At 34.5% G+C, this 20,429-nt stretch overlaps 2 protein-coding genes and 3 pseudogenes across 2 annotated transcripts; all 5 read left to right on the forward strand.

Moving 5' to 3' along the window:
• The first annotated feature begins 434 nt into the window (after positions 1-434).
• Positions 435-2,342, forward strand: LOC132287069 (G-type lectin S-receptor-like serine/threonine-protein kinase CES101; annotated as a pseudogene).
• Positions 1,473-10,133, forward strand: LOC132281642 (uncharacterized). The gene is made up of 10 exons (XM_059783330.1): positions 1,473-1,764; positions 1,950-1,970; positions 2,242-2,502; positions 2,574-2,811; positions 2,909-3,059; positions 3,178-3,247; positions 7,778-8,083; positions 8,489-8,584; positions 9,423-9,653; positions 9,750-10,133. Exons 1-10 carry the CDS (start codon positions 1,473-1,475, stop codon positions 9,989-9,991), a joined length of 1,908 nt encoding a protein of 635 aa, XP_059639313.1. The 3' UTR covers positions 9,992-10,133.
• LOC132287068 (G-type lectin S-receptor-like serine/threonine-protein kinase CES101) lies at positions 7,561-9,383 on the forward strand (annotated as a pseudogene).
• Positions 10,073-10,727, forward strand: LOC132287070 (G-type lectin S-receptor-like serine/threonine-protein kinase CES101; annotated as a pseudogene).
• Positions 10,728-17,591: 6,864 nt separating this feature from the next.
• On the forward strand, positions 17,592-20,271 carry LOC132283764 (mitochondrial arginine transporter BAC2). Its single transcript, XM_059785773.1, has 2 exons — positions 17,592-18,497; positions 19,204-20,271. Exons 1-2 carry the CDS (start codon positions 18,264-18,266, stop codon positions 19,903-19,905), a joined length of 936 nt encoding a protein of 311 aa, XP_059641756.1. The 5' UTR covers positions 17,592-18,263; the 3' UTR covers positions 19,906-20,271.
• Positions 20,272-20,429: the final 158 nt, after the last annotated feature.

A 20,429-nucleotide genomic window follows, 5' to 3' on the forward strand; every position in this document is an offset into this window, starting at 1 on the left:
TGGCCACCCTCCTCTTTTGAAAATCCTAACAAGATCGAGGCAGTGGCCTCACATGACTGCTACCAAGTCATACAACATTTGCCATCCCTAAATTTTTGGGTTGCACTATATTCTAAAGAAGTTACATCAACCGGCCATACAGATAAATGGAGATTTGATTCTCTTATATATGTATTATTCTCAATCAAGTCACGACAAACATCATCAAGTGGTATTAGCATAGCTCATATATTGTCTACAAACTGAATAGACTAGTGATAGAAAAATCCCTTTTATTAAACAATTCTACATCGTCCAAGAGTAGTTTGATTTTTCTACAAACAACTTCAATTCAGGACCCCATCTTGTTTTTGAAGGAAAGTTGATGGAAAAAGGGCAAGGAAACATCCAAGACCCTTTCACATAATAATAATAATGCATATATTTTACACACAACCAAAGTCATTGATAATTAAAATAGCAGGCTAACTAGCAACTTTTAGCAACCCATCACTGACCTTTCACATGCCCATTCATGGCTACCAGAGAAAGGATGACACTCTTTCTACTCGGTTTCTCATTTTGTTTCTTGATTCCCCTTTCTTTTCAGGAAACAGACACTCTTCTACAAGGCCAGTCAATCAGGGATTGGGAGCGCTTGGTTTCAGCTGACGGCTACTTCATATTACAGTTCTTCAGCAGCAGCACTTCAAAGGACCGTTACTTTGGAATATCGCACAGCAGCCAACCTGATATGTATGATACAGTGTGGGTAGCCAACCGAGACAACCCAATCCCAGACGCATCTGGAAATTTTACAATCCAAAGCAATGGTCTTATTGACTAAGTTCTGTTCTAACAGCAAGCAACACACTTATCAAAAAATAAAAAATAAAAAAAACAGCAAGCAACACAAGTGCTACACTATTGGATACTGGAAATTTTGTACTAAGGGAAGTGAATTTGGATGGGTCTACTGGGAAACGATTGTGGCAAAGCTTTGATTATCCTACCCATATGCTTCTACCAGGCATGAGGATTGGAGTCAACTTGAGAACGGGGCATAAATGGTCATTAACTTCATGGCTAACAGAAAAGCTTCCAGCCTCGGGGTCTTTTACCTTGGGAGTAGACCCCAATGGTACAGATGATCAACTGACTATCTGGTGGCGAGGGAAAGTTTATTGGACTAGCGGGCCTTGGGATGGACGAGGTTTTGAGTCCATGGATTCATCATACCATCCAGACACCTTGGAGTTTAGATTTGTCTCAAATGAAAATGAAAACTGTTTCACATTTTCAACTACTAATCTTACTTTCTTACATTACTACATGGATTTAGATTGTGATGTTAGGTGGACATGTGACCCTGACGACAAGCATTTTGTATCCCGATTCACGTTTGCCAGGTTTAGGTAGCTGTTACATTACTAATATCAGTGACACCTTCCCATCAAAAAAAGGCAGCCAACAAATTAAAAGACCCCAGGTGTATGAAGGAGAAGTTGCCGGATTGCAGGAACGATAATTATGATCTTTACATCCCAGCTAGTCAGTATCAGTTCAAATTGTTTCGTAAGAATATTGGATTCGAGTTGGATGAAAGTCACAACACCAGTTTCTTTGATTGTCAGGACACGTGCTTGAGGAATTGTTCTTGTGTTGCCTATGCTTCTTTAAATGATAACGGAACTGGATGTAAGATTTGGCCCAAAGGAATGAAATTGGAATCATTTGATGCTTTTGATTTTTCAAGACAGATATATATACTTGAGTCAAAAAAAGGTTAGTTAATCTTATTTCCATTTAATTAACACCATGCATATTGTTGTATTCTTCATTTCTAAAGAAGCATGTAAATTAAGCACAACTGCCAATATTAGTATCAGTAATGAAGCGGTGGACATGGCTTGCTGTCGCGGTAGGAGGAACTCTGTTTACAATTTTGTTCTGCTACTTGTGCTCTGTAGGATTGAGATGGCAAATAAAAGGTAATTTCTCTTGAACTAATTAATGAGATTTTCTCACTCTAATGATTGTCAATGACATCAACGTGTATTCTTTTTTGAAAATCTGACAGAAAAGAAAAAAATAAAAAATTAATTTGAGCTCGTAGTTCCTACGAAATATAAGGGCAATAAGAAGGGCCATGAGTTGCAAGTATTCAACTTTGAAAGCATAGTGGTTGCTACAAACAATTTCTCAGATAAAAATAAGCTTGGAGAGGGTGGTTTTGGACCTGTTTATAAGGTAAACCTTGAGGACCCTTTTATCAAAATGATTTGGATCTCACAATTTTTTTACTGTCCCAGGGTAACTTTCCTGACGGGCAAGTTATAGCAGTAAAAAGGCTTTCAAGGAGGTCAGGACAAGGATTAGTGGAGTTCAAGAATGAGATTTTACACATTGCCAAGCTTCAACACAATAATCTTGTTAGGCTTTTGGGATGTTGTATTGAAAGAGAAGAAAAGATGCTTATCTATGAGTACATGCCCAACCAAAGCCTCGATATCTTCTTATTCGGTTAGTTTTCCCATCACATTAATTATCTATCAAAAGCTCATTTATATATATTCTACAAATTCCATGTACAGATCCCAGTAAGAAGTCATCCTTAGACTGGAAGAAGCGTATCACAATCATCGAAGGGATTGCTCAAGGAATACTTTACCTTCACAAGTATTCAAGATTCAGAATAATTCATAGAGATTTAAAAGTTAGTAATATATTACTTGATGGAAAGATGAATCCAAAAATATCAGATTTTGGTATGGCTAGAATATTTGGGGGGAACGAATCTGAAGCAAACACAAAAAGGGTTGTTGGGACATAGTGAGTAAATATATATCACATCTACAAGTGATGTCATGTGAACATATTTTATTTGTGTGACCTCAAATGCTAATAATTTCTTCAACTATTAATGCAGTGGTTACATGTCTCCCGAGTATGCAATGGAGGGAATTTTTTCAATTAAATCTGATGAGTTTAGTTTTGGAATGTTGTTGCTTGAGATTGTAAGTGGCAAGAAGAACCATAGTTGCTATCATTATGAACGTCCACTCAACCTTATAGGATATGTAAATTGCTTTATTGAATCTTAATTTTATCTCTAATTTTCTAGTGATCAAAACTATTTGATTCATACTCAAAGTTTGACATATCCTAATATCTTATGAGAAATTGGATTTTTTTCAGGCATGGGAATTATGGAGAGAAAATAGAGGTTTGGAGCTTATAGACCCAACGTTGGACAATTCATATCAAAGTAATGAAGTGCTGAGATGCATTCATGTGTGTCTCCTGTGTGTACAAGATAATCCAATACATAGCCCTAACATGTCCGTTGTTTATATGCTCACCAAGGAAATTACACCACTTTCTACACCGCAACAGCCGGCATTTTTCATTGGTGGGAATGTCGTAGAGGCAGATACCTCCCAAGGCATCGCAAAAAAATCATCTTTTAATAATGTATCAATTTCAGAGATGGAAGCTAGGTAGAGGTACCAATGATTTCCGGACCACACATGTTTTGTATTGTGGATTCATAATACTTTATATTCAGTATTCCAATTTAAAAACAGAGTCGCATGAATAAATTGAATTAATTATGTGTGACTCTGTTTATAAGATAGTTTAGATTAGTCATCTTTTTTTATAGTATTCTTTCATGGTTTGTTATTTCTCGATCACTATTAGCTTTTGTAGATTTCAGATGCTTCTGTCCAAGCCTTGTACCTCTTTGCTAATATTAAATCATCATTCGGTACCAAATCAATATGAAGTAATGTCATACTATTCGGGATGGTACCTTAATTTGAAGAAGTTAACACAAGCTTTAATCCTCAAATCTTTCTTTTAAAGAGGCATGAGACCATAGTACGGAGGCCCAGTGGTACACATTGTTCATAAGGATTTTTTATTTTATTTTTTATATGGATATGGTGTATAAGGTTTTTTTTTTCTTTTTTTTTTTTTTTTTTTTCAATTGAAGTGTAAGTTTGATATTGTAAATGTTAATAGATTTTACAGACCCCATATAAGGTAATGCATATCAAAATAATGCATGTCAAAACTTGTTCCTTGAATAATGGATCAATTACAGAGATGGAAGCTAAATCAGCATGGTTGTATAATGAATTCCTAACTTTTAATTCGGTACATGGTTGTATTATGGAATTTTTGTTCCACATGTTTACAAGATGGTAAATTTAGATCAGTATTAGCATTCATAGCTTTGCACATGCCAGTAAGGTTGCATTACATCTCAGACTGCTGTAAACTTGTTGCAAATTATAGCTTAAAATTTAAAAAAGTTAGGATGGATCAGTTCATATTAATTGGTCTCAAGATTTTTCAGAATCTCTATCTGCGTAGCTAAATTGAAGATTTGACAGGCACACTAGTTGTAGATTGATCTGCATTTATGCATATCAGACAATGGCTTGACCTACTAAGTGTAGTACTCATTAGATACTCTGCAATTTATAAGCTTGATTTATTAGATCAGAACTGATAAAATAATAGTAAAGCTGTGAATATGAGTTCAGATTATTGGATTTGATAAAATTATGAATTAGGAATCTGAGAGCTCTGTCCTACAAGATTAATGCATGGAGTGTTGGCACTTACTGTTTGATTGCTGAGAAGACGAAGAAAAACTGAGGGAATGGAAGTAAGCGGGTCTGATCTGCCATGTATATGTCAGTATGGTCCCAGGTTTTAGCCAATTCAATCACCCCTTCGCTCTAAAACCAAGTGTAGGCCAAAATGATCCACTGCAACGGGGAAGGATGAGGAAATTATTACTTACCTAACAAAATAATAATAATAATAATTAAGGGTTAGGTAATTAATGGCATCTGGATATCAATACAATGTCTGAAAATTGAATTTACTTTTGAGCAAGCAAAGAAAGATCAAGAAGTAGGAACTCTCTGATTTGGAAGATACAGCTTGAAATACCATGCAAGTTCTGGGTAAATGCTTGAAAAAATTTCCTCCTTTTTTTATTTTTTATTTTTTGATAAGTAAAATTGTATAAAAGCGCTCAAAAGGGGAGCGAAACCCAAGAGAAGGAATTGAGGAGGCAAAATATTTCAAATAAAAACAAATCTCATTATCCAGTTACCTCTTCTGTGTTAAATTAGAATATAGCAGGTCAAAGGGGAAATTCCGTTCTATAGTGCTTTACAAATGTTAAAAGTTAAGTACTAGGATGCCAGTCAAAATCATTTATTCATCAGTTCATCCTTTTCTGAAGTCCTCAGCACCATCTTTAATATCTAATCCATCCATAACGATCATTTTCAGTGGCCCTAAAGAAGAGGGCCGGATATTTTCTCCTTCACTCTGAAAAAAATTGTTCATAATTATAAAACAGCAAAAATCCTGAGAATTCTCTCTTTGAACCCAAGTATTTTCATCAAAAATAAAAATAATGTTGAATACTAACTAGTTCTCTGCCTCAATAAAACCCATATAAAAAAAAAAATTTGGATAAAAAAAGAAAATAAAATAAATGAACATGCCATATAAATCTCCTCTGAAAATTTTAGAGTTCTGTAGTGTACTACAATGGTAAGTCACGAACCATATGTAAATCTCCTCTGAAAATTTAATATGAACATGTCATATAACATCAATACATGAAAAACAGGCTTTGGAATAACTAGCAAAAGAGCACAATTTGCTCTATGCTGTTAAACGTAATTAGGAGTAACAAGCACAATGGAATAGACATCGTTATCACAATCAATAATCTCAGCTAATCCAGCTTACTTTCTACCAATCAAGCACAATTATCATTTCAGATTTCCGCAGATACCACTACAATGTTCTCTATTTCACAAACTTATGAAAAAGTTATAATTTGATTTAATAGTGCAAGTATTCCGAGATGAGACTTTTCTGAGCAACTTATAGAGAAAAAAATATATATAGTGACTGCTTACAACATTTAATATTTGACATTGTTACTAAAAAATGACTGTTGTTAAGATTTGAACGCATGTTCTTCCAATTGACAATTCGAGTATTGTAATACTGCCCCAAGCAATGACCACTAAACATGGTCGATAATAGCATATACTTTTCCGTGGACGATATGGATCATGATGTTTCACCACCATCTGACGGGATGCATCCTATAGTAGATTTTCTTTTTACACATTGATTTGAAATTACAATGTATTTCTCTGTTCTCCATCCCTTCGTTGGCTTCTGAAAGAAATGAAACAATACACACAGAATAATTTCTATTCCCAGCATACGATATGACAAAAATGGTGGAAAACTAGGACCATTGTTTTCTGCTTATTATGAAAGTCGTGGAAAACTGACTCACTGTTATCTTGAAAGGCCAAATATTATTCATTATAATAATTCTTCTACCACACAACTTAATGGACCGGAAAATATAGACCAATGGTAGCACAAAGTGGTACTATACTTCTTGGTCAATAATCATCTCATTTAATTTCCAAAAAAATAATAATGATAATAATTATCTCATGTAATTTTGGGGGGACTAACCTGCAGTATGTTCATATTAACGGACCTCTTGGTCAAGAATGGCATGGAAAGACTCATTTTCTAATAAAGATACGACTGAAATATTTAAAAAGCTGGGCTGTAAAACTAGAATAGTCATATACAAGAATGGGTCAGTTGAATTAATACGCCTTAAGTCACTATTCTACAAGGCCAGCCGATCAGGGATTGAGAGCGCTTGGTTTCAGCTAACGGGATCTTCAGATTACAATTCTTCAACGTCGGCACTCCGAAGGACCATTACATTGGAATATTGTTCGGCTATCAGGATTACATAAGGAATTGTTATTAGTCCTTTTCTACAGGAAGTAAGTAGACTATCATCATTATTGCAGTGAATTTCGTTGCAATAAGACCAACCCAGTGACGAGTCACGTGGGAGAGGATTGGAATACCCTACATGAAAAACAGTACTTTGACTAACTAGCACAATAGCTTCAAAATTTCTATGTTATTAAATGTAATTAGGAGTAACAAGCACAATGGAGTAGACATCATTATCACAATCAATAATCTGAACTAATCCACTTTACTCTACCAATCAAGCACAATAATCATTTCAGATTTTCGCAGATATGACTATAATGTTTTCTATTTCTCTGACTTATAATTTGATAGTGTGTTCTGAGATAGAGACTTTTTGGAGCAACTTATAGAAAGAAAATATATATATATATATATATATATATATATATATATATATATATATATATATATATATATATATGAAAATAGAAGGAAAGTTTGAATTTTCTAAAAAGGCATGGCCCAGTTGGTCAAAGGAAATCACAAGTAGAAGATTATTATGTAGATGTAGTAATCAAAGGTTTATATAATCTCAATACACTTGCAGTGATAAAAAAAATCCCTGAAAGAAATTCCACATCTTCAAGAGTTTGATTTTTCTACTTCCCAACTTCAAATTAGCACCGTACATCTTGTTTTTGTGGACTGACTTTAAAGGAAATTTGATGGAAAAAATATCTGCAGAAGCAAAAAGTCTAAGGAAACATCCAAGAACCTTGCACTTAATAATGCATTATACACCCAATCAAAGTAAAAAAAGCTAAGGACACATTCAAGACCCATCCACTTAATGAAAACAGCAAGCTAACTAGCAACTTTTTGCAACCCATCCCTGAGCTTTTACAGGCCCCATTCATGGCTACCAGAAGGAGTATCATACTCTTTTTTCTCGGTTTCTCATTTTGCTTCTTGATTACCCTTTCTTATCAAGAAACAGATACTATTCTACAAGGCCAGCCGATCAGAGATTGGGAGTGCTTGGTTTCAGCTAACGGGGTCTTCAGATTACAATTCTTCAACGTCGGCACTTCAAAGGACCGTTACTTTGGAATATTGTTTGGCTATGTGCAGGATGACATTAGCATGCGAGATGCAGCGTGGGTTGCCAACCGAAACAACCCAATCCCTGACACAACTGGATATCTGATGATGCACAACAATGGCACATTGAGCTTTCATATAGTAACAATGGTCTTATTGAACTATGTTCTCTTTCAACAAGAAGCAACACAAGTGCCACACTGTTGGATCCGGGAAATTTTGTACTAAGAGAAGTGAATTTGGATGGGTCTACTGGGAAAATTTTGTGGCAAAGCTTTGATTATCCTACCCACATGAATATCTAGCATGAGGATTGGAGTCAACTTCAGAACAGGGCATAAATGGTCACTAACATCATGATTGAGTGACAAGCTTCGTGCCTTGGGATCTTTTGCCTTGCGAATAGATCCCAATGGTACAGATCAATTGATTATGTGGTGGCGAGGGAATGTTTACTGGACTAGCGGGCCTTGGAATGGACGAGCTTTTGAGTCCATGTGTTCATCATACCCTGGAGAGAAGTTCGATATTAGATTTGTCTCAAATGAATATGAAAAGTACTCCACATTTTCAACTATACGTCTTAATACTGGATTGTTCTATATAGATTTATGTGGTAAAGTTTCGGAATTGATGCCATCTTTAGGTGGATGTTACAGCATCAATCATGATGACAGGTGTATGAAGGAGAAGTTGCCAGATTGTAGGAACGATAATTATCTTTTCAATCAAGCTTTTACATATTATTCCTCATATTCATGTTATGATTCGAATGAATTCAAGTTGGTTGAAAGCCACAACATAAGTCTCTTGGATGTAAGCCACAACACAAGTCTCTTTGATTGTGAGGACAAGTGCCTGAGGATTTGTTCTTGTGTTGCCTATGCTTATATAAACGATGAGGGAACCGGATGTCAGATTTGGCTCAAAGGAATTAAATTCTACTCATCTGATATTTCTAGTGAATATTCAAGACCGATATATATTCTCAATTCAAAAAAAGGTTAGTTAATCTTATTTCCTTTCTATTAACACATGAAAATTGTTCTATACTTCATTTTTAAAGAAGCATGTAAATTAAACACAACTGCCAGTATTGAATAACGATAATTGTTTGTCAATATTACTTGCAGTAACTGAGTGGTGGTAATGGCTTGCCATTGCAGTAGGAGGAGCTCTAGTTATAATTTTATTACGCTAGTTGTGCTGTTTACGATTGAGAAGGGCAATTAAAGGTAATTTCTCATGGACAAATTATTGAGATTTTCTCACTCTAAAATGATTCTAAATGAAATCAATGTGTATTTCTTTTTGTTAAATCTAAAAGAAAAGAAAGAAACAAAAATTTTATTTGAGCTTGGAGTTCCTACGAAATAGAAGGACAAGAAAAAGGGCCATGAGTTGCAAGTATTCAACTTTGAAAGCATAGTGGTTCCTACAAACAATTTCTCATACACAAATAAACTTGGAGAGGGTGGTTTTGGACCTGTTTATAAGGTAAATTCTAGAGACCTTTTTATCAAAATGATTTGAATATCACAATTCTTTTACCGTGTCTCAGGGCAACTTTCATGATGGGCAAGTTATAGCAATAAAAAGGCTCTCAAAGAGTTCAGGACAAGGATTAGTGGAGTTCAAGAATGAGATTTTACTAATTGCCAAACTCCAACACAATAATCTTGTTAGGCTTTTGGGATGTTGCATTGAAGGAGAAGAAAAGATGCTATTCTATGAGTACATTCCCAACGAAAGCCTCGATTTCTTCTTATTTGGTTAGCAATTTTCAATACTTTCAGTTTTCCCATAACGTTGATTGATTATCCATCAAAAGCTCATATATATGTGTATTCTACATATTCAATGTACAGATCCTAGTAAAAAGTCATCCTTACATTGGAAGAAACGTATCAACATCATCAAAGGGATTGCTCAAGGACTTCTTTACCTTCACAAGTATTCAAGATTCAGAATAATTCAAAGAGATTTAAAAGCTAGTAACATATTACTTGATGAAAAGATGAATCCAAAAATATCAGATTTTGGTATGGCTAGAATACTTGGGGAAAATGAATCTGAAGCAAACACAAAGAGGGTTGTCGGAACATTGTGAGAAAATATATATTGCATCTACAAGTGATGTCACGTGAACATATTTTATTAGTATATCCTCAAATGTTAACAATTTTCCTCAATCATTAATTCAGAAGTTACATTGTCTCCCGAGTACATAAAGGAGGGTAAATTTTCAATTAAGTCTTATGTGTTTAGCTTTGGAATGTTGTTGCTTGAGATCGTAAGCGGCAAGAAGAATCACAGTTGCTATCATCATGAATGCCCACTCAACCTTATAGGATATGTAAGTTCTTTAACTGAATTTTAATTTTGTCTCTAATTTACTGGAGGTCAAAACTATTTGATTCACACTCAAAATTTGACATACCCTGATTTCTTATGCGAAATTAAATTTGTTTCAGGCATGGGAATTGTGGAGAGAAAATAGAGGTTTGGAGCTTACAGACCCAACATTGGACAATTCATATCAAAGTAATGAAGTGTTGAGATGCATTCATGTGGGCCTCCTATGTGTACAAGATAATCCAATAGATAGACCTACCATGTCTGATGATGTTTTTATGCACACTAATGAATCTATGCAACTTTCCACACTGAGAACAGCCAGCGTTTTTCATTGGTGGGAATGAGCTAGAGGTAGAGACCTCCCAAGGCAGGGACCAAAAAAATTTCCTTTAATAATGTAACAATTTCAGAAATGGAAGCTCAGTAAAGGTACCAATGATTACCAGACCAAACATGTTTGCATTATGAATTCATAATTATTTATATTCAGTATTCCAATTTAACAGCATAGTTGCATGAATAAAGTGAATTAATTATGTACCTCTGACCTCAAACAATGCATAAAATCTACCAACAAAGTCCCCCAGTGCATAAAATCTAGAATCCTTAATTTTTATTTGATTTTTGGATTTATTTTAAAATTTCAACAACAAATTACAGATAAAAATTTCCATAGTATCACATAAAGGTTCATTCCTCTGCAAAGTAGGTTTTGTGAACTCAGCAGCACTGGTTGCAATTAAAAAGTAAAAATAAAATAATAATGAAATAAATTTTCAGTTAAGGCCTGCAATGTTGAAATATCATATCACAAGAAACAAAAAAACTAGCCGGTTCTTCAATTAGTTAGAAACAAATGCAAATCAGTTGGCATCGCAATCAAAGGGAGAGAGTATCAGAAAGTATATGAATAAATAGAAACGTACTTTTTGCAGCAACGCCCGGAACTTCTTGATTATGTTGTTGAGCTTGCCATTCTAATTGTTTAGGGCCGTCTTCTTGCTCGACCATAATCCTTGGGAAGTGACCCACTTCTCCATCTCCATTGGGAAACTCTTCCTAAACCAGCGGTTGAGTTGTTCCGTGTTCTTGTAAGTTCAGTTTTGAGTCTTTTTACTTACTAGCCCTGTTCAGCCTCATTTTCAACCATTATAACTTTTAATTTAACATTTAAAAAAAAAAAAATCAACTGTTTAAAATATTATATGATCGGAAATAATTGGAGCCTATCTCCATTTGACAAAAAAAATAATAATAATAAATAAAATAAACTTTATTATATAACACTGACCATTGATTCGACCAATCACATTTGACATTTATACTTATAAGGCTGTAAATCATTTGACCAAACAATTTTATTGTTCATAAGTACAAAATATAAGAAAGTAATTTGTCGGGAGTTTTAACTGTCTTGAAATTTTGTATTCATTATGTTTGGTTTCTTAGACAAGAAAAATAGAAAAGAACAAACAAACAAACAAAAAGTACTTTATAAAATTTTATTTCTTCAAAAATGAACAAGAAAGGCAAAACCGAAAAAATAATATAAAATTTTTAAATTATAATTTTATTCTTCATCATTATTAAATCAATTTAATATTAACATTCTTGGCTCTTATCTCTCTTAATAATGTTATTTTATTTCTTTACCTTTCATTTAATATTTAATCAAATAAAAAAAAACATCACTTCTTCTCCCAGTTGTATTTAATTTCTCCTATAAGCAAAAGTGATGATATCGTGTTTTTTTAGCCGTAAGATACTCCGTATAAGTATGGAGACGAAATAAAAGATGAGGGAGGACTAATGTTGGATTCATTATAGACTTCAACTTTGGAATTTTGAAGTTCCCAAATTAGTCCTACACCTGCAAGTAAACAAAGTTTGTAGGCAGGGTATAACAGTAAATTCAAGCTCCTGACTTTCTTGAACCTCCTCCCCTATATACTTAGATATATAGCCTCTATTTCGGTGGTTCTCGGGGCAATTAATAATTGTGTTAGGGTTGGGGCTCTCTGCGCTTTTTGACTCTTCGCGTTCAGACCAAACCCTAACCTTAGAAAATCAATCATGTCTTCCAAGCAAGGTATTGAATTTGTAATAATTTCTTTTCCTTTTCTTTTTCCTTCGTATTTGAACCTTAGATCTATTAAATTCTTAGTTGATTTCGTTGTAAATTAATGTATAGTCTAATAAATTTTGTGTTCTTGTAGGTGGGAAAGCAAAGCCTTTGAAGCAGCCTAAGGCTGACAAGAAGGAGTACGACGAGGTATAACTGTTCATTTTTTTCATCGTATAATTTTTATGGTTTTTAGTTTTACCGATTGATATATATATAATTGATTTATTTGTGGTAAGATCTCGTGATAATTTAAAGATAGGGATTTTGAACTTTTTTTTTTTCTTTTTTTATCTATTGGTTTGTTCATCTAGAAATATAAACAACAGGGTTAATTAATTTTTTTTTTTTTTTTTTTTCCTTTTGTTCTAATGCCCTCCATTTTTTATTTATTTATTTATTTTTTTTTTTTTGAAGAAAAAGAACGGCAATTTTGGGTTAACGTTTACTTTTATCTTTTTTACCAGAAACTTAAACTATAGCAATTGGGGTATTCTAACAAGTAGCCCATTATTCTCTTATAACCTAGTCGGTAACTTTTAAATTTAAGATTTCTTTGTATAAAGGAAGGGTTCAGGCTCTTCATGGTATTAGCTAATGTAGTATTGAAGTTGATTCGACATGGATGAATTTGGTTCTTCCTAATGAAGGAGAACTGCTGGGACCAGCCCATGGTCCCTAGATATGATTGTAACAATAAGAATGTTGGAATGGAAAGAAGAAGGATGTCTTCACAACATTCTTCTTCTTGTGATCAGGATCAGACCATGAGGGGATGGTTCCATCATGATAGGATGATGTATTTATGGGTTAATCTTGTCAAAAAAAATTCTGAAGAAAGTTTGAAACCAGTCTCCCTTTTTCACCCGTGGATCTACGGGTATATGTTTAATTTGTTAATGCTACCTAAGTCTACTCTTATGATTCGCTAATAGGTGTCACTCCTATTTCCTCCATTACATGTTGATTATTAGCCTTATATCTTCTACTATTTATTAATTTATTTTTGGTTGATAAGTTAGCCTTACATCTCCATAAACTACAGGCCCCCTGTCCCCAAACAGAGAGTGCATGCAAACAAAATTTCTGGATCATATTGGACTGTTAACTGGAAGAGACTTTACATTGTAGTTTGATTTGAAACCTAAATATTATTGCTGCTACTAGCATTTCTGAGATATTGCTTATTTATGATTCCAATTACACTTATTTTTTTATTATTATTATATATATATATATATATATATATATATATATATATATTGTGGAATATATGCTTCTTTGTTTTTTTGAGCTTTTGCATACTTCTTTGTAAAATTAAAATGAGATAAAAAATTTCATGCATGACTACAATTTTCAAATATGTTGAATTTGGAGCGGGTCAGAAGGCTGCTTTTGTTTTTTGACATTACTGATTAATTAAATTCATAAGCTCATCCAATGTAGGGTGACCTGCACTTAGGAAGTTTCATTAAAGGCTTTAATCTGTTTCTTACTATTTGACACATTCGCACTTACCTGCAGGATGATTTGGCTAAGATTCAGAAGAAGAAGGAAGAGGAAAAGGTGAGATTTTAGTATGGTAAATTCATATTGTGCTCGTTGTTCGTTCGGGAATACCTTACAAATTACTTATTTGATAATGATTCACCCTGTGGACAGGCACTCAAAGAACTGAGGGCCAAGGCTCAACAGAAGGGAGCGTTTGGAGGTTCTGGGCTCAAGAAAAGTGGGAAGAAATGAGGGTTTCCCGTGCCTGCAACTTATAATTCTTGTGCTATATTAATGAGAGGCTCCCTCTTAACTTCTATATTAGATGCAACTACTCCAATTCATGCTAAATTAGTTGCTAAACCTTTGTGGGTGTTTCTATGTAAAACTAAATAAAAGTGCTGGAACTTCTTGTGGTTTTGCATATATATGCTTTTTATTTTGAGGTTGATTTGTGAAACATAATCTCAATTATGTTGGTTTAATGTTTGTTTGCTCTTGCTAATTACATCGGAGTTCATATGGCCTTTTATTAGATTCAGTTCTCGAATTAATACTTATACTAGGCAGAGTTGGAGGTAGAGATGTCATACAATTGTTGAATGTTAATGATGATGAGTAACAAAAAGTATTTTGATCTTTAGTTTAGAGCAATAGATTGTTAATTCTGCAACTACATTGTTGGCAAACCTGTGACCTTTATAATGTTTCATATTCTCTTCAAGGTGGTTTGGCTTTTTGAAAAGGATCAAATACTTTCTTACTCATCATCATGAGCAACAGAAATATGATACAATTAAGGTGTGTTTGCAACTTGCTGCAATACCTTTGATAAGTTAGACGTTGGGATGCTATACAACTGTTATTATTTTGTAGCATTGCATCAAAGAGCAAACACGCCTTAATGGCATGAGTAACTAGATATTGTTGCAACAAATGGTGTTTGATCTCGTTTTGGGGTTTGGAAAAGCATCGAAGTGGTTCTCTTCATTTCAATAGCCAATTGATAAGAGTCCATCCTGGAGTGCTCTTACCTGAGTGGGGAGGAACCTTCAATTTTATCATGATAGTTTTTTTAATTACATTTAACTACAGTAAAATAGTTTTTTTTTTTTTTTTAATTGCTATTTGTTTTTTTTTGGTGTTCCATGATTATTATTTCCTTAGTCCCTAAATGAAATATGTGTGTGACATATCAAGTCTTAATGGAGGGTTTTTGGAAAATAGACATATCTTGATTTTACGTTTACAATATTATGGTAAAATGAAAGTATGTTTGCAGTCTCGGTAACGGACTTTTAAAAGAGAATAACGTAGACGATAAGACAAATTTCCAAGAGAGTCATGAAAAATATATAATTTCTAAAAAATATTAGATGAGTAATGGCTTATAGAGCCTATACTAAACAATGTGGGACAAAGAGACTAATATATTTTATTCACCATGGTTGCGATGTTATCTCAGGAATCTTGTGATGCCTCTAGTGTCACCTTCCATTGCATTGGTTTGTGTGCTTAGTTATTTGCTTAAAAAACATTTTCTATATTGCCCTAGATTGTGCAATGCTATTTTAGTCTCCATGTTCAACAACAAAGTGATTATCTTTGTCTAGTAGATCATTAAAAATTATACACGATTTACTCATTGTCGCAATGTGGTTTACCAATTTTATACAGCATGAGGTCAAAACGGACTAATTATTTTTAATATATATATGTATTTCTAATAAAACAGTATTTATGTTTGTAGGAGATAGTGATTTAATTGTGCATACAATTGATGTGTAAGAAAGTATATATTACAAAGTTGAAAAGAAATATTTTGTTGTACAATTATGAATTGTGGAGAGAAGAAAATTATAATAAGTTGAAAAGGTGTGACATTGTTTGGCAGGGATAAAATAAAAAAATAAAAATAAAAAACATTTTGGTTAAAAGAAATTTGTATTGATCAATAGAATAAAAGTTTTATTAATTTGATAATTAATACAATAAACAAAATATAATTAATATGTTAAAATATAAGTATATATAAGTAATATAATAAGACCATCTTTATTGGGCTTCTTCTCTCATTGGTCGCCCTAGACTATTAATTTAATTGTCCTAAGTAGAGGTGTGATATAGGACCACTACTTAATGCCATAAGGATCCTCTCTAGAAAAGGAGAGGTCCTACACACTCACCAACATTGTCCGAGTGTGATATACAACCACTACATAATGGGATCAGGATCCTCTCCGGAAAAAAAAAGGTCATGCACACCCACCAACCATTGAAATAAGACCATATTTATAGGGCTCTTCTCTCATTGGTAGCCTTAAGTGAAGTTAATTTTGGGTGTATTAAAAAAAGAACACAAAAAAAAAATTGTAGCGATTTACATTAAATCTTCCTTTAAAAAAATTCGCACAAAACCACTTCAATTAATCAAGGATTACTCTTAAAGAAACAATTACCAAAATATCCACCAAGGCACCAAGTTAAGGAAGGTTACATATTTTATTTTTTGCATTTTTCTTCTCCTATATATATATATATATCATTATTATATTATATATTTAATTTAGAGATGGATATTTAAGTTATTAGATTACTATGTTTGGTTGGAGGGAAGGATTAAGGAGGGATGGATGAGGCTTTTCGTGTTTGGTTGGAGGGTAGGGAAGAGATGGAGGAAGAGGGATGAAACAATCCAATTTTATCCGCCCAATTTTAGGGGGAAGGGAGGAGAGAGAAAATGAATAATTACCTACAATATAAAATTTTCAATTTTAACCTTAGAGAAAATGAATAACTACCTACAATATGAATAACTATCTACTTGTTATTATTTTATACAGTTAGGATATATTGGTAAAAAAAATATAAAAAATCTCTTTCTCTTCCTTCCAACCAAACAAAAAAAAGTATTACCGTATCCATCCTTTCTATTATCCATTCCATTCAACTAAACAAAAATTGGAGTATACACCTTCTGTTCCCTAGGGATTTCCCATCTATCCATCCCTCTATTTCTTCCATCCATTTTTCATCCCTTCAACCAAACGAAGCAAAGTTAGTCCTTTCTTGGTAAACTTCAATTTATTTAAATTATTTAATTCATTCACTGAAATTCTTTGAATCTAAACATAAATTTATCATTTCTTTATCATCATTACCATATTCCCCCATACGAGTTGTCCGTCTTTAGTACTATCCTCTCTCTCTCTCTCTCTCTCATATTAACCATTTTTCTTTTTTGGATGTCTAAAATTAATTATCCCATTTAAAAAGTTAAAAGCAAAATAAATGATATATTTTTATAATTACCTTTTTAAGTTTTTAAAAATTTCTCAACTTTGTAATATACTGAATTTAAACTTAAAAAGAATATACAATAAATTAATTGCATGTTTCGTTAAAATGTAATTACTGGGTTAACCCTTTAAATTTAAATATACATATTATCAAATTGAAAAGTTTTTTAAAACTTACAATCAAAATGGGTGATCAATAGTGGGTACCACAAATATGACAATGACACTGCCTAAGACAAACAGACAATAATTTAGAGTAAGAAATCCAACCCACTAATTATTAATAACTTAAGTGAAAACAATACGCAGGCAGCCCGTCTCTATGGAACCAACTCCTTTGGATCCTGATAGCTCTAAATCCATGATTGATCCAGCAGCCTACGGCTGGCGTCACCACCCACCACCACCACCACCACCACCACTGAAAACAATTCAGGTTGGGGGACTCAAAAAAGCTGGTTTGCCCACTAGACCCACCAGGACATGGGTCCGCGACGTGTGAACCGCTAATTGGTCCACGTGGCATCCTCCCTGTTCACCTTTGGAAAGAGCAGGTTGGCCGTTTCCTCTCGGTCCACAATCCCTACAAAATAGCATCGGTGGCTTTTGTCTTGGTGCCTTTTTGGAGAGAGACAAGATTGTGGGGGGTGTGGTCTCTAATCCAATTCAAGTCCTTGCATTTCTCCCCTCTCTCTCTCTATCTCTCTTGCTTGTAAGAACAAATAACATTTTGTTTGGAGGGTGAGAAAGATAATAATTGAAAATCCGTGAGAGCTCCTACCAGAAAGTGGAAACACTCTGTTTCTGAATTGGGCAAATCTTGGATACTTGATATATTCACACACACACACACACACACGTATATTCAAGAAAGGTAAGACAGTTAATAAGGACGTCGTGTAGATTACCTGCGTCTGAAATCCCCCTTTTTTTTCTCTTTTTCATAGAGAGATTTCTGATGGGTTGATTCATGTTGGTATAAGTAATAGAGAGAACAACTTTTGATAAGGTAGTTAGGTGCTGTCTATTATTACTATAAAAAAATAAAGAATTGTTGTTGTCTTTCTATATATAAAGGGTTTGAGTTGTTTGGGAATGCTAGTGAGAGCAAAATGGATTTCTGGCCAGAGTTTCTTGCTAGCAGTTGGGGAAAAGAATTTGTGGCTGGTGGGTTCGGCGGCATGGCCGGAGTCATGGCCGGCTATCCGCTTGATACACTCAGAATCCGGCAGCAATCGTCGAGCAGCGGTTCCGCCTGCAGCATCCTTCGCAACGTGGTTGCTAGTGAGGGACCCCTTGCCCTCTTCAGGGGCATGGGTGCACCCCTAGCCTCTGTTACCTTTCAGGTTCATTTGTTAGTCCATTCCATCTTTTAGTTTCTAAGTTCTTGTTTGTTTATAATCTTTGATGACCTAAACTTTTCTTTAAAGTTGCATATAAATTCCCATTTTGATACAAGTTATGACTATAAAGATCAAACAAAGGGTTCTCAACATTACTGCAGCTTCTGGACATTGATTGTTCATGAGAATATTATAGAATCATTATGTGGTTTGTCCTCCACTCCTTGTGGATGATCCTAGATTTGTTTTATGGTAGGGTCTCTTTCAATAATTTGTCCCGACTCTTATGGTCCAAGTCAAGTGCATGAACAAACTTTGGATCAATAATCAATTGATAAGCACAAGCTACCTATCTTTTCTAGAACTCCAGTAAGATCACCTACCGTAGAAAAGAGAGCCTACAAATAAAGTTTTTCCCAACATGGACACGACTTCACGCACTAGAGAACCAAGTGTCCTTGCCTCTATTAGCTAAAGAAGTCCCAAAAAGGCCACAACTTTACTTGGCCTATGGGTCATTAGAGTGGGGTATTAAGAAATACTACCTTCAGATTGTTGCAATGTCTTTTCTTGAGCAGAATCTGTTCTATAGGCTTGTTCCTGAGGAGACAGGAACCTCTCACACAGGCGTTATATATATATGTGTGTCTGTTAATTTTGTTCTTATTAGAAAGTATTTCCATGATAAACAACTATGTTTGCACTGCAGAATGCCATGGTTTTCCAGATTTATGCTGTCCTCTCACGGGCGTTTGACTCGACCGTTCCTGCTACGGACCCTCCATCCTACAAAGGGGTTGCTCTAGGAGGATTTGGAGCAGGGGCTATACAGAGCCTAATACTCAGCCCTATTGAACTGGTGAAAATCCGCCTCCAACTACAGAGCAAAAACCATAGGAGGCCCCAAGAAGCAGACTGTCATAGAGGTCCGGTAAGTGTTGCCAGAAGCATAGTTAGGACAGAAGGTTTGAGGGGAATTTTCCGAGGTTTAACTATCACCATGCTCAGAGATGCACCCGCCCATGGCTTGTATTTCTGGTCATACGAGCGTATGAGAGAGAAATTTCACCCAGGCTGCCGAAAAACTGGCCAAGAGAGCGTTGATACAATGCTTATTGCAGGTGGTCTTGCAGGAGTCGCCAGTTGGGTTTGCTGCTATCCTCTGGATGTAGTTAAAACCAGACTTCAAGCTCAGTCAGAATCTTCCCCATCAAAATACACAGGAATTGTTGATTGCTTTCACAGGAGTGTAAAAACGGAGGGATACAGTGTGCTATGGCGTGGATTAGGAACTGCAGTTGCCAGGGCTTTCGTAGTGAATGGAGCCATCTTTACTGCTTATGAAACAGCTTTGAGGTTCTTGTATAACAATAAGAATCATGAAAGCATTCAAGCAGACAATAGAATTTAGAAGAGATTGATCCCCTACCCATAGAAGATTCTATTTTACACAGCAAATGAAAAAGCTCCACAGTGGTAGTTCCAGAGCAAAAATCACAGGAACATTCAGAAAGAACGGCCTATGATCCCAGTATTTTGTAATTTATGCATCCAAGAGACATTTACGCAGTTGAGAACAGAATCAAGAAGGAAGCAATGGAAGGCAAGGTGTCGTGGGACTGATTAAAGCAGAATTGGTGTACCTATTAAGTTTTTAGGACACAATTGATTGAATCGACAAACTGGCAACATAAAAAAAATTAGCTTTGTCATGCCTAGTCTTTAATTATATCAAAGAAAATCAATTGAGTGAATGACTAATGAATGCTTTGGAATTGTTGCAGGCTCGTAGTTGGATTGACAAACTTAATTTATCTATTCGTTCTCATTTCTATATCTCAACATAAATTGATGCTAGGCAGATAACATTATATCACACTCATAAATGAGTCAAAAGAAAAGATCTAACATATCAACTCTACTCTATAAGAGACT

Source organism: Cornus florida, unplaced genomic scaffold (assembly GCF_030987335.1).
Source record: "Cornus florida cultivar Cherokee Brave unplaced genomic scaffold, ASM3098733v1 CherokeeBrave_3.0.0_Hap2_Chr11, whole genome shotgun sequence".
Classification (NCBI taxonomy): domain Eukaryota; kingdom Viridiplantae; phylum Streptophyta; class Magnoliopsida; order Cornales; family Cornaceae; genus Cornus; species Cornus florida.

What these genes read in the sequence shown, in the direction of transcription:
- LOC132281642 (XM_059783330.1), top strand. Translation starts at nt 1,473, where the DNA reads ATGAAGGAGAAGTTGCCGGATTGCAGGAACGATAATTATGATCTTTAC. An exon ending in GAAGGAGAAGTTGCCAGATT is followed by an intron (nt 8,585 to 9,422) that starts GTAGGAACGATA and finishes TTGAATATCACA; the next exon opens with ATTCTTTTACCGTGTCTCAG. An exon ending in CCTCGATTTCTTCTTATTTG is followed by an intron (nt 9,654 to 9,749) that starts GTTAGCAATTTT and finishes TTCAATGTACAG; the next exon opens with ATCCTAGTAAAAAGTCATCC.
- LOC132283764 (XM_059785773.1), top strand. Translation starts at nt 18,264, where the DNA reads ATGGATTTCTGGCCAGAGTTTCTTGCTAGCAGTTGGGGAAAAGAATTT. An exon ending in TAGCCTCTGTTACCTTTCAG is followed by an intron (nt 18,498 to 19,203) that starts GTTCATTTGTTA and finishes TTTGCACTGCAG; the next exon opens with AATGCCATGGTTTTCCAGAT.